At 38.0% G+C, this 13,606-nt stretch overlaps 1 protein-coding gene across 16 annotated transcripts in view; it reads right to left on the bottom strand.

Moving 5' to 3' along the window:
* MAGI2 (membrane associated guanylate kinase, WW and PDZ domain containing 2) overlaps positions 1-13,606 on the bottom strand; it is a 747,917-nt gene that overhangs the window by 300,057 nt on the left and 434,254 nt on the right. For all 16 annotated transcript variants that reach the window (XM_062631997.1, XM_062631996.1, XM_062631998.1 and 13 more), the window contains one exon: positions 1,153-1,272. In XM_062631997.1, the coding sequence (XP_062487981.1) occupies positions 1,153-1,272 (120 nt within the window). The remainder of the gene's footprint in view (positions 1-1,152; positions 1,273-13,606) is intronic.

Genomic DNA, 13,606 nt, shown 5'->3' with positions numbered 1-13,606 from the left:
TCTTTAATGGAAATCTTTGTTGCAAGTTCTATATTGATATAATTCTTAATGAAAATTTATTTACTTTCCAATGGGTACTGCATGCTGATTAGGTGAGAAAGAATTACCTTCTTTCCTGCTATTTATAACACAGCTAATGATTTTCTTTGGGGTGAATAGCTTCTTATTTATCTTCAGATGCTTTCCTTGACAGGACAAAGTCAGAACAAAAAGGTCTTTATTGCTTCTTTTGCTACAAGGCAAAAATATGGGGCTGCTTCCTGTAAATGGTTCTACTCACCCAGGTATTCTCATACATATGGGTCATATTTTTCATATAAAGGGGGTTTCTTGTCATTTTGAAGTTTACAGTAAAAAGACTTATCCATTAATCAGTTACTTTCAATACTAGTGTATTTCTAAGAAGCATCTGGTTTAAAATAGCATAGCATTATTCTGGTTTTATTAATATGCCCTGATATGTAACTGCCCTTCCATTTGCAGTAGTTTCACTTCCAGAATAGCTGTGTTTTGGAAAAGGCTTAAAATCAGATGAATCATTCATTCCCCTGGGAAGCACCGTTCTGCAATAAGCTGCTGGCTCTTTGCCCCTTATACAGACATTTTCTAATACAGTCATTAGGACAGTTCCTATCCCTCTGTCATAATGCAAATTAATGAGTTCTTTTCAGTAACTTTACAAAGCCCATAAGACACGACATAGCAAATCCTTCCTGTTTTACTTAAATAGTGAGGTTTCAACCTCTTATACAGATTGGTGTTCGCAGGATCACACATGCAGAGGGGAAGTGTCAGCCTTACAAGTGATTTCTGTTGCAGAGTTTATTTGTCCTTTGTTAGAAAAGCAGTTGTTTGCTGAAAATCTGTGGAAATCTCAAGTATTTGGCGGAAAGAACTAATGTTTATTTCCCATAAGTGCAATGTATTATCCTGTTTCTCTTAACCAGTGTCATATACTAAAATTACAATGAACCCGTCTGCATTTAGCTTTTACATAAGAAAATATTTTCGTATTTGCCATATGGTTCTTCAAAAACTTCTGGTAACAGTAGCAGTGACACATTTGCAATGGGATGTCCAAGTGCAATTCCATTATATTAGAAAAAAAATCATGGGAACTTGAGACAGATTTAGCAGTAAAAGTGTGCTTACCTTCATATGTTCCACTTTCTAAGAGAGCACCACTTTTCTCCAATTCCATAAAATCTTCAACAGTGATGAAAATATAGTCCACACCAGGGACTTCCCCCTCCTTATGTGGCCTTGTGGTGCCTATTAATAAGACAAAAGACACAACACTGTCAAGCACATGAACTAAATGTAGAAGGATGTTTTTTAAAAGTTTTGGAAAATTTATGAAGTAAACCATTTCTAAAGCATATTATATATAGCACATTGTCCATGTGAGGATGTCTTTCAAAAGCATATAGGTATATTTGTTGAAGCTGATAGAAGTATATAAGATTCATGTTTAAGATCACTCTAGATGGTTTTTGGATCTATATTATTCTCACTAATGAAAATGTATGATACTAGTATTCTTTTTATGTTACTAGAAAGACATCAGGCATTCAGAGGTAACACAAATCTTTGCTGCGTATTTTTCATTGCCTCAAACAAATCTTGTCTACAATTAATCTGCTTCATGATCTTTTAAAAATTTATTTAGTACACAAAATAATAAATCTGTAAGTAAACCTATAACGGCTATATTCACATTGATTGTTTCAGTGCCACAAGTGGACTTGATAAATGGTGAGGCTTAAGGGACTGAGCAATTCAAATCACCTGGTTACGATGCTGTCAAGCTGCAAAGGTGCTTACGTTTAGTTACTGCCTCTATTGTCACCTCTGGATGACAAACTCCATAAATGCCAACAGACAATATTTCATGTATGCTGAGAAGTGACTCGGCTTAGTTAGCAAAAGTTGAGCTGTTAGCAGAGAAGCATCTGAATTTGACCTAATTTCTGAATGGTCTGGTTTATTGTGGTCAGGCTATCCCTACTTTGACTGAAATCACTAAATAAGTCTCAAAACTCCATTTGGAAAAGGGAGATTTTAATGTCCTCCTCACTCTCATGAGTGTTTGAAACATCTGAATAAATCAATTCTTTATCAATATCGTAGTGACCACATCACATTTGCAGGGTTTGGTTTCAAGATTGTTGACACTGGGAAGTAGTTATAAACCAGATCTTCCACTTCCAGGACAAAAGTTTAGCATTATTATGTTGTGCAAAAGACACTGTCTCTTCCTCAATTATTAATCCACCACCTAAAACACTGTATTGTGACTCTCACATTATGTAGTAGTGATTCAGACATCTCTTCAGGTCAGCTGACATAAAATTTATTTCATCTACTTTTTGATGTCTATTTTTCAGACATCTGCATTTAAGCCTCTTGAATAATTTTGTGTGAGATTAAGAAAATGAAGCACAATTGTCTATGTTTCTGCCATGTATATAAACTATTACAGTCAATGGAGATCTCATCAATGGTGGAAGCCAGAGAGCGATTCAGCTGCCTGCCTGCTAAGAGCTCAGTCCAGTTGGCCATACATAGGTCTCCATGGGATGCCTCAAATATTCATGTGAAGAAAGTGGATATGAAAGGACAAAATACTCTTTGCATTGTCCCCAATGCACAAAATTATACTTTGCATTGCCCAAAATGCAGTTTTCAACCTCACACAGAATCCCACTCCATAGCTACATCTAATGATGACTTCTGTGAAATGAAAAGAGCACATTAGAAGTGCAACGTTCCCTAAGTGACAATGACAGGACTCCCATGCTCTCAGTGATTCCTACTGGCCAGCTTTGCCAAAGCACTGGATGGCCTTCAGAGTTGGTCAAACTCCTTGTTGTCAGTGGAGAGATAAAGACATAATGGTGCCTTAGGCTTTCTGGACTGCTTGTCATAAACAACTTTCTGTCCCCTTAGACTGAATGATCCTGAGAAGCTATTTCAGTTGCTAACATCAGGAATATGTTTTGCTAAATCTGTAAGGTGCTTTCCCTAATTTGTATGATTCTAATTCCCGTTTCATGTCAACATTTTAAATTAAAATTCATCTTATTTGGCTGTTTATTTCTGGGAATTTCATATTTGAAGAAATGTGTTTGTTAGGATTATTACTATTGTGTTATGGTAAGGTATATGGTATTTAACCATACCAGGAATGGTATGGTTAAAGCACTCAGACACTTGGATTGTTCATAAATATGTTGAATTTACCTCCCATGGAATATCTGAGCCCTGGGGATGCAGCAGCATCCTCAGAGATCTCCAGACCTTTGTGAAAACTGTGCAGAAGCACAGGGATTCTGGCAAGCCCCTGAGGTCCTGGGAGCTCTGCTAACAGCACATGCATCAGATGTTTGATCTCCATGCTCTCTCCTGAGGAATTTTTCACTCCTAAATTCATTGGCAGGAACTGTATTTTCCTCATAAAACACTTTGGCAAATCAAGGCTATATATTATTCCTGGACATGGAAAAGGGAAGATGCTGGCATATTAGACAAGTACCTCTAGCTTAGTATTTCTTCAATAATTTTTTATGTTGCCAAACTAGATTCCCAGAAGTTTAACATTCAGAAGAAAAAAAAAAAAAAAAGAACAACAACAACAAAACAAACAAACAAAACAAAAAAAAACCCAAGTGATATGAAATGTGGAGGTAATCCCTGCTTTGAGTGGAAAGTTGGATCTGAATGAGCTCCCTCTCATTCTGTATTTTCAACGATTCTATGAGATTAAGTTTTAATGCACTGCAGTTTGTTTTTAGCACATGGATATTCAGCAATTGTATTCAGCAGGGATGACTGCAAAGTCTCAGAAGAGGTCCAACAAAAGACTCAGTTATCCCTGTGTTTCTCTACTTTGGTCACAGTCTTTGGTCAACTTGTCTAGAAAAGTGTAATGGACTAAATTTTAGATTCTGAGTCTCTCAAATTGGAAGCTAAAGACCTGGGCTTTCTGCCCTTATGTGACTTAAGTCAAGTTATTTTGGATATGGTACATATATGATAATGTTTGCATATGCCCTGCACTGTGAATTGAATATTCAGTCTAATTTGCTTCCCCCATATAAAGTGAAATGCATGGTCCAGTTATAGACCATAAGGATTCTGTATCCTTAATACACAGTTTAGCCTTCTGTCTCTTCTCCAGTTGAATTGCTATATACCTATCCCCATGTGTAAGGTAGCCATGAGATGCCCTGTATTTAGAGCTGCAGATGTTATCATTCTCTTGTTCGATAACACTCCAAGGTTTCACATAGCTCCTATTTTGCTTCAGGATAAAACTATTGGATTTTTGTGTCAAAGCCAAAAGACTCAGAATGCCACTTTAGAATTGCCAGTGTGCTACTGTATGCGGCAGCTTCTTAAGTCAGTCTCCCTGAATCTCAGTTTCCCACTATTTTGCCCAGGTGACTAAATAGCTACTGGTAATTCTACAATATGTTTTCTTTTCTCCATTTCTCTTGCACCTATCTTTCACTAGGTATTCCAGCATGGAGATGAGAAATCCTTTCTCCTGAAAGCTGAATTAAAATGCATAAACTACATAAATGAATATTTTTAAGGAAAAGCAGGTTTTCTAGAATATTTCTTGCCAGTTCTACTTGTACTTGCTGTCTGTCCCACAGTGCCAGGAGACAATACTATTACTCAGGTGGTAAATGTAAGATTCCACCCTCTTTTTTTTATAATCCTTAGGGACTCTGCTCAAGAGCTTGTATTGTATGCTGAGGGTTATACTCCTATAAGACGTTAACTACTCACTTCCTTCAAAAAACAGAGAAAAGAGCAAACCATGATCATTGGAGTTGCATGTGTTCAGCGTGACTCTTACCTCAGGTACAGCAGTTTCCATCCCTACCAGAACTTTATTGCTCTTGATAAAATCTTACCGAGTCCCATTTCCCTCCTGCATCTGTTCTCATTTCCTCAGCCTGGAGGACCTGAGATCTTGCAAATGGTTAAAGTAATTCCCCAGCTAATGGAAAAATCAATAGTTGTTGCCTCTTTTACTCCTTCACCCTGGAGGAACTGACTTGCTTCTATTAATACTTCTGCTGTCCTTTATACCTTTCTGTAAGCACCACAGTGTTAGCAATGTGCAGGTTTACAGACTTGGAGGCAGTTATTGGAGCATCTTTAACACCCATCAAGGTCTGAACACTGAGGTCTATAAACAGGAAACTTACAGACCATAGGCATTTTTTCCTTGCTTTTAAACTAATGCAGAGTTACTGTTCTTAATAGATTTTGTCTTTAACTATAATCTCATAGTACAGCTATGGTGACTCAAGACTTAAAACAAAGGATTAATTCTAAGCCTCATATTTTTTCAGAAACACACCTCTTGTTTCACAGCATAGAGGCTTAATACGAACACTTGCTACTGCTTATAATATTTAGCCTTTTGTTAATGTAAAGTGAAAATAGGAACCCAGTTATCATTTTGTTACCATGGTAACGTATGAAAAAATAATCTTTGAACTCCATAATGAAAGAACATGATACTTTCAGATCATGCAGGATCAAAACCAGCAAGGGATATTTTCACTATAAATATTTATGACAAATGCAATCTATTGTTGCTGTTGAACAGAAGACACAAAAGCAGCAGCTTGCAAGTAACCATGGCCAGTCTATACAAGCAAGTCTGCCACACAATGTGTAGGTGCCTTAGAAATTACAGGAACTTGGTCTACAAAATCTGGGCTGATACTGGCCTTGGATTTCATGAGCACTGCTTGCATTGTACAGTTTAGAGATATTTAAGTTATGTGGTAAACCTTTTTTTTAAAAGACCCTTTGCCTTGCAGCTTGTTTCTTGTGTTCTACAGGGGAAACATGGTTATTCACCATACTTCAGGCTTTCCTTGATCAATGTTCTGTTGTCTGATGGTGTCATGGTTCTGGAGAGGAATTAGGAGCTGTTTACATAAATAGCCTTTGAAAGAGCATTTTTCTTTTAACTGAGTATAAGACACCTGAGGGTATAAACAGATAGGAGAACAACTGGGAATTTAAAGACTCTTTTTAAATCTCATCCTTCAAGTGCGTAATTATAACGTATTACTACTTATTTGGGAACAAGGTGCTCAGTTTGACTTTGAAAATGTTTCTATTTAGAAACACTGAGTATTCACAGACTCTGTTCAGCTCTGCTGCTTTAAAAAGCAGGAAAAGTGCTGATTCTTTCTTTTATTGAAGTGTTTCTTTATTGAAACTCTTTCCATCTAGTTACACATGATAGAAAAATAGGCAAATTATTTATGTGTCAACACAGGAATATGGATGTTAGCTAAAAATCCCAGAATTATGACAGGAAAGGTGTTCTGTGCTCAGTATCATAGACAAATTTTCAATAGACTTCAACTTTGCATAGCCAATAAACTGTATTTTACAGTCTTTGTACAGTAGCATTACAAGGATAATATTGAATAAATAGTGTTCCTATACAGTCTATGTGATGGTAAGGAGAGAAGTAAAGGCCTTAGTCCCTGCATGGTTCAGCATTTGCTCACAAACTCTGTGCACAGGTTTCAATTCTCCGAGCTTATAAGCATATTATAAATATTTATTACATCTTTTATTGGCAAGTTAAGGGCAAACATTGCACACCTCCTCCCTATCCAAACTCCTTCACAGCTATGTAGCTGATTTGCATTTGGATTCACAGATTGGTTCCTATTGCAGGAGGTAAATACAAAAGCAAAGGTGTGTCTTTCCCACAAGGATTTACAGTGTAAATGAAAGGCACGGTAATAACACAGCCTTTTTTGCATAATGATTTACTCCTAGATCCATTTTCCAAATGTATGGAAGCATTTAGGGTCTTATTGTTCTATTTGTTCTCAATATAACAAAACATAAGGAGAATAAAAAACTTCGATATATAAGCCCTTTCATTAGATATTCGACTGAAAATTTGTTCTGCAGCTCTGCTCTGTACAACAGCTTGTTGTGGAAAGCTGTATGCCAGGCTGTCGCACATTACAATAGCTGGAGGGATCCCTCCTGCAGAAACAGACTGCTAATCTTTAATAAACTTCAGATGAGCCCTTGGTATGACCTTGTACACACTCTGCCTTAGAAAAATGCAGCAATGTTTAATTAGCTCTTTTGTTTGTTTGCCAAATTACTCTGGGACACTATTACTGCAAGGAAACGAAATATATGGCAAATTATACCTATCTTGTCAAATTACTGACTGCATTAAGCTGAGAAACACCACATTCGTCTTGATCTACTGAATTCCCAGCTGAAGAGAATAATAAACATAATTTTCAAGTAAAGTGATTTTAGATGTACTACAAAGCAGGAAGCTTCAAGTGTTTATCATAATTCTCATAATGACAACATAAAACACAATGGTATAAGCCCCTTCTTACCAAGGGTCATGAAGGGGAAAAGTTTTTACCTCTTTCTAAGTGTACAACACTAGCAATTGGTGCATCCTGATAAAAGAACAATTGCAGAAGCAAAAGAATGACTCCAGATTCCTGACAATATTTCCAGGGGATTAGTTTCTAACTGCATTGGTCAACAAGTTGCTGGCAAATGTGATCCTGAAGAAGATCTCAAAGTTAATCAATTCAAGCACTACTAGCAAAAGTGCTAATTTCTCTATTGTGGGGGAAAGCCAGGAACTCAGCAGTTGCCGAGTTGTGAGACTTCAGCACTATTCTTTACACAGAGAGAAAAATCAGACGCTATTTGAAAGAAACTGTGTTTTTACTATCATCTCCATGATTTTCTGACCAAGTTGTAGTCAAAAGAGAAAAAGCACTTAGGTGTACTTCATGACAGAACTAATTAATTTCTGGGTGTTTAATTCATGTGAAATAAAAGGAAGTTTTCCAGTTCCTGTGCCTTATCAGTATTCACCAATATTAGCAGAAATACTGGATTAACTACACAGCTCAATCCAGTGTCCACTGAAATTAGGTGGAGAACTTGGGCCATATAAAAGGAGACCCTTAGGGGAAAAAAAACCCAACAAAACCCAACCCCCTGGCCTGTATTCTAAGTTTCTACTTTGAGATTAATGACACTCTGTTTTTTTTCCTGAGGAAGTAAATACAAGCTTTTGAAAAGCAGTCTTAAGGAACAGTGTACTAGGTTGTAGTGCCCATATTCTATAATATCACAAAGTTCTTAGGACAATATATTTTACAGTATAAAACAGAGGCTCCATTTGAGATCTACAACACACACAGTAATGGACAAGCATGCCCATTATGCAAAAATATGCATTCAGTCTGCAGTTCTTTAGATTTTCACTTTTTCTAAACTTACACTCCAGTTGCATATACCCTTTCAAATACATTCAATATTTCAGCAGCTTCTGATTAAAGACAGCCTGGGTTTTCTATTGGTTCTTTTGGTTTCATGCAAAGAAGCAGGTACAAAACGATGTGCATAAAAACAGCCCATAGATAAATTATGCATTTTAAAAATTAAGTCATACTGGACCAAAGTAAAATCGGGAGATGGGAGTGGTTCTACGTGAGGACTCCAGTGAGAAGGTTATGTATTTATTTGTTCATTTGGTTAATTACGAGAGGACCACTGGAACCAGCAAGACACCCAGAGAAGAAATGCAGCACAAGAGCTCCAAGCTGAGACAGATACTTGAAGACTTTTCTTTAAAATAAACTGTGACATACCCAGAGCTGCCTGTTGCACCATGTGAGGATTTGATCATTGTGCTTTCATGCTGTCATCTTGTGACAGGCACTGATATACCGGGTGCTCTCTCTGCAAGGGTACATAGCTCACTGCCTGGTAATCACAGCAGGAATTGGGTCACTTTTCTGCTGTTGGTGAATTCCTTATTAAGTCTGAAGAGTACTTTCTTTTAAGAACACCTCTGACCCAGAATTAAGCCCACCTTAATATGAGTTTCACTGGCAACATATGGGCAAATAAAACAGTTTTCTTTTTTTCATTATCTTTGCCAAGAGTAGCTTTTAAGAGGTTGACAATAGACTTCAGAGATAAAAGCTAGTAGAAGTGTGAATACTTTGTGTCAAGTTAGGCATGGAATGTTGCAGAAGATACTTGTAAAAACCATCAGAAAAGCCATTGCTAATGGAGATATCATATGCACTTAAAATATAGTCTACATAATTCCTGGAAAATACAAAATTGGGAAATGATGGGTATTCTGGCAGTTGGAAGTGTAGACAATACAGGGTTAGACAAGTGCCTGAAGGAATCTAATTTTGAGTGCCCAGAAAGTGAAAAGATTAAAATAAGGAAAACCAGACACGAATCATTCTGGATTCCACATAATTGCCTCAAAAGTTTGGATTTGATATTTTGCTGTTCTTTTTAAGGCAAAAATTAGTACCAGCCATGAAGCTCTAGAAGACGTCTGACGAAGAATGGATGGCAAGTTTTGGTGGTAGGAAGTCCGGCATTTTAGTTTGGGCAATTATACTTCTAGAGCTAACAAACACTTTAAAAAGTCCAAGATATTTTTTTATACATGCTTTAGACATTGTGTTGCTTTTTCATGGATTTCCACTCTTTCAGGTAAAGATGTAAACTAAAACATGATGACAAATCTTTATCCCTTTTGGAATTTAGACTTGGATTCCCATTGTACAAAGTTGTTTACACTCCCACAAACCTTTATACCAACCATAAACAGCAGGCTTTTACAGGAAAGTGAATATATATGCACAACTATCTGAAAAATCACGACACGCATTAAGGCGTTTTGATGAGAGAACTATGTATAATGTCTACTTAATAGCATCTTTTAAAAGGATTTGTGAAGTTGTTAGCTATTGCTACTGAATCTCTGGAAATATTTATAAATGGATTTTCTAAATCTACAGTCTTACTTTGAGAAGCATTAAAAGAGGGACTGTGGAATAGTTTATCACATAAACCATCCACAGATCTATTCCTAACCAGATTCATTTCAGCTGTTTTGGAAGTTTATGCCAATAATACAGAATACTTTATTAATGAATCAGTAGCATGAACCAATAAAATGATTTTAAGGGTTATTTACTGATTCGAGCAGATGACATACAGAAAAATGAGGGGAGTTTATGCTTAAAATCGGGAATCTAGTTAACATGTGAATGAAAAAAATAATCTGTACTTAAAATGGGGCAATCTTCAGACAAAAGTCCATTCTCTCTCTGTAGGCTTCATAGCCTACATGTAGCTGTAAACAATATCCATCCAGCAAGACATGGGAGCAAGAGCCAATTCAGACCACATCTCTTCTAAATCAAGAATTAGTTTTGGATGGTGTCTGAATGGTAGAAAAGAGTTACAAGTTACTTGTTTTTCTATATCTTCCAGTCCATAGTTTGTTTTGATGGTTTTATTCCTTGGGTTTCACCTCAAAAAATGATATACACAGTGAAATCTCTGCACCATTCACCAGACAGCTGGACTAGACCTTGATTTGGTGACAAATAAAAGCTCCTATGTAACATCAGATACAGCTGCACTCAATTTTAGTGAACGGAGTTCAAAGAAATGAATTAATACCTGTGAAGTTCTGCGTGCAACACCTCCAGCAGATCCACAGCTGAAATCCCTGGTGGCTAACTGCTACCCAGACAGAGCAAATGCTGAGCTGTATTCCCTCAATAGGAATCCCATCAGTGCCAGACAGGATTTTTTTACTGTGGGATGCCACCACATGCTGGAGGAAGGCTTTGAGCAGAAGGCAAAGTCATGCTGTGGGACTGCTTCCTACGGCAGTGCTGCTCTGCCCATGTGGAAGCATGTTTCTCATGTGAAGGTTAAAGACTATTGAATGCTTTACCTCTCAGGCACATTGGCCTAGCAACTACAGGTTTACTTGTCTGCTTCTACAGTAAGAGAAATCATCTTGTTCCCTCTTTCCTTCCCTTACTTTCCACTAGAAACAGCAAAAGTAGGATATATACGATAATGATGTTGATTACTTGGTAAAAACTTTTCTGTTGCTGTTCTTCACTGCTTCTCATAAGGAATAAAGTTTTGATCGAACTATGAACTTAAATACTAAGGAAACACAAAGTTTGATTTTCTCTGTTCTAAAAAGTCCAGTTTAAAACAGTGGGAGAAAAAATATGTTCTCCTTCTTTCAGATAAATGAATGCACCATGGAAAACCTCTACTATGTTATTCAGAAAAGAAATGCAATATTTTGAAACTGCCAAGGTTTTTTGTACTAAATTATTTCCCCTAAAAATGAATCCGAATAAAAGAAGAACTATTTGAAACAGATTCTTCCCATCTGTTTTTAGTAAAAAATATATTTCAACCTAACTCACATTAATAACAGCCTCCAAGCCCCCCCCCGTTCCTCAGTAACAAGTTGAATAAATTAGATATACAAGTCATTATTTTATAGCATACTCACAAAGTTAAAAAGTGCATGCTGCAGATTTAGATATCATGACTATCTTCAAGTTTTTAAAAGAAATTTAAACAGCCTTGTTCATTCTTCTTTTGAAGGTAGAAAAACAATAAGCTTAGATTTAACTTCAAAGGAGTCAAATACAGCGAAGGTAAGGAAATAAATGTCATGCAATTCTGAATACGGGGAAACAACCTCCTATTGTTATCTCCTACAGGAATTATTTTCAAGGTGTAACTACAGCACTGATGTATGTCATTTTATGAGAGCTACACAGTCCAACTAACAGACAATTCCCTTATTCCAAAGGAACATAAATGTTACGTGGAAGGTTATGTCTGAATAAAGAAGGGCTTAGAACAACCTGAAAGATGTTGGTCCCAGGTGTGACCTTGAGATCCTTCTTGTATTCAGCAGTGCTGAAAGACAAGTTGCTGGTGAGTAGCAAGTGTTACTCTGGTTGGTTAATTAAAATTGCTGCTTTTCATATGGGGTGAGACTTCCTTTTTTGATATGATGTGTTGCAATAATCAACCTTGCAACGTTTAATTCAGCAGTCACTAGAGATGAATTAATTCCACTTATTTTAGCTCCAAATGGATAGCAAGAACTGGCATCTGTTGACACTGATAACAGAGCAAATTAGAAGTACCTATACTAAATTGAAACCTATTTAATTATACTACCTTTATTTTTATGGATGTAATTAATTACTATTTAAGAATTTGCAGCTCTAATAATTAGTATCAGAAAAATGAATTCCCTGAAGAAGCTGGGTCAATGATTCAAGCTTGCCGGCTATCAGAGAATTTGAATATTCCTTCTTTTATAAAGATCCCTTCTTTCCTTTTAAGCATCTTAGCATTTCTGTTTCTTGAAAGTTCAGTTCATGAGCTCTGTACAGCTAAGCAGAGTATCCCAATTACCTTTTCACACTAACCATCTCTCTAATTCAAATCCTAATGCAATGTGGTTTTCTTTCTGGCACCTCATACCATTAAGAGAATCATAGAATCATAGAATAGTTAAGGTTGGAAAGGACCTTAAAATCATCAAGTTCCAACCCCCCTCCCATGGGCAGGGACACCTCACACTAAACCATGTCACCCAAGGCTCTGTCCAGCCTGGCCCTGAACACTGCCAGGGATGGAGCATTCACAACCTCCCTGGGCAACCCATTCCAGTGCCTCACCATCCTCACAGTAAAGAACTTCCTCTTTATATCCAATCTAAACTTCCCCAGTTTAAGTTTTAACCCATTAGCCTCTGTCCTATCACTACAGTTCCTAATGAAGAGTCCCTCTCCAGCATCTTTACAAGCCCCCTTCAGATACTGGAAGGCTGCTATGAGGTCTCCACGCAGTCTTCTCTTCTCCAGGCTGAAAAGCCCCAACTTTCTCAGCCTGTCTTCATACGGGAGGTGCTCCAGTCCCCTGATCATCCTCATGGCCTTCCTCTGGACTGGTTCCAGCAGTTCCATGTCCTTTTTATGTTGAGGACACCAGAATTGCACACAATACTCCAATTGAGGTCCCACAAGAGCAGAGTAGAGGGGCAGGATCACCTCCTTCTACCTGCTGGTCATGCTCCTTTTGATGCAGCCCAGGGTACAGTTGGCTGTCTGGGCTGCAAGCGCACACTGAAGCCGGCTCATGTTCATTTTCTCATCGACCAACACCCCCAAGTCCTTCTCCGCAGGGCTGCTCTGAATCTCTTCCCTGCCCAACCTGTAGCTGTGCCTGGGATTGCTCCCACCCAGGTGTAGGACCTTGCACTTGGCATGGTTAAACTTCATGAGGTTGGCATCAGCCCACCTCACAAGTGTGTCAAGGTCCCTCTGGATGGCATTCCTTCCCTCCAGTGTATCAACCGAACCACACAGCTTGGTGTCATCGTCAAACTTGCTGAGGGCACACTCGATCCCACTGTCAATGTCAGCGACAAAGATGTTGAACAAGACCGGTCCCAACACCGATCCCTGAGGGACACCACTCGTTACTGGTCTCCAGCCGGACATTGAGCCATTGACCACAACTCTTTGTGTGCGGCCATCCAGCCAGTTCTTTATCCACTGAGTGTTCCATCCATCAAATTGATGCCTCTCCAATTTAGAGACAAGGATGTCGTGTGGGACAGTGTCGAACGCTTTGCACAAGTCCAGGTAGATGACATCAACTGCTCTACCCCTGTCCATCAGTTCTG

Source organism: Pezoporus occidentalis, unplaced genomic scaffold (assembly GCF_034315485.1).
Source record: "Pezoporus occidentalis ecotype Australia unplaced genomic scaffold, CSIRO_AGI_Poc_V1 ctg38, whole genome shotgun sequence".
In the NCBI taxonomy this organism is placed as follows: domain Eukaryota; kingdom Metazoa; phylum Chordata; class Aves; order Psittaciformes; family Psittacidae; genus Pezoporus; species Pezoporus occidentalis.
This window is presented reverse-complemented; position numbering and strand designations above follow the sequence as displayed.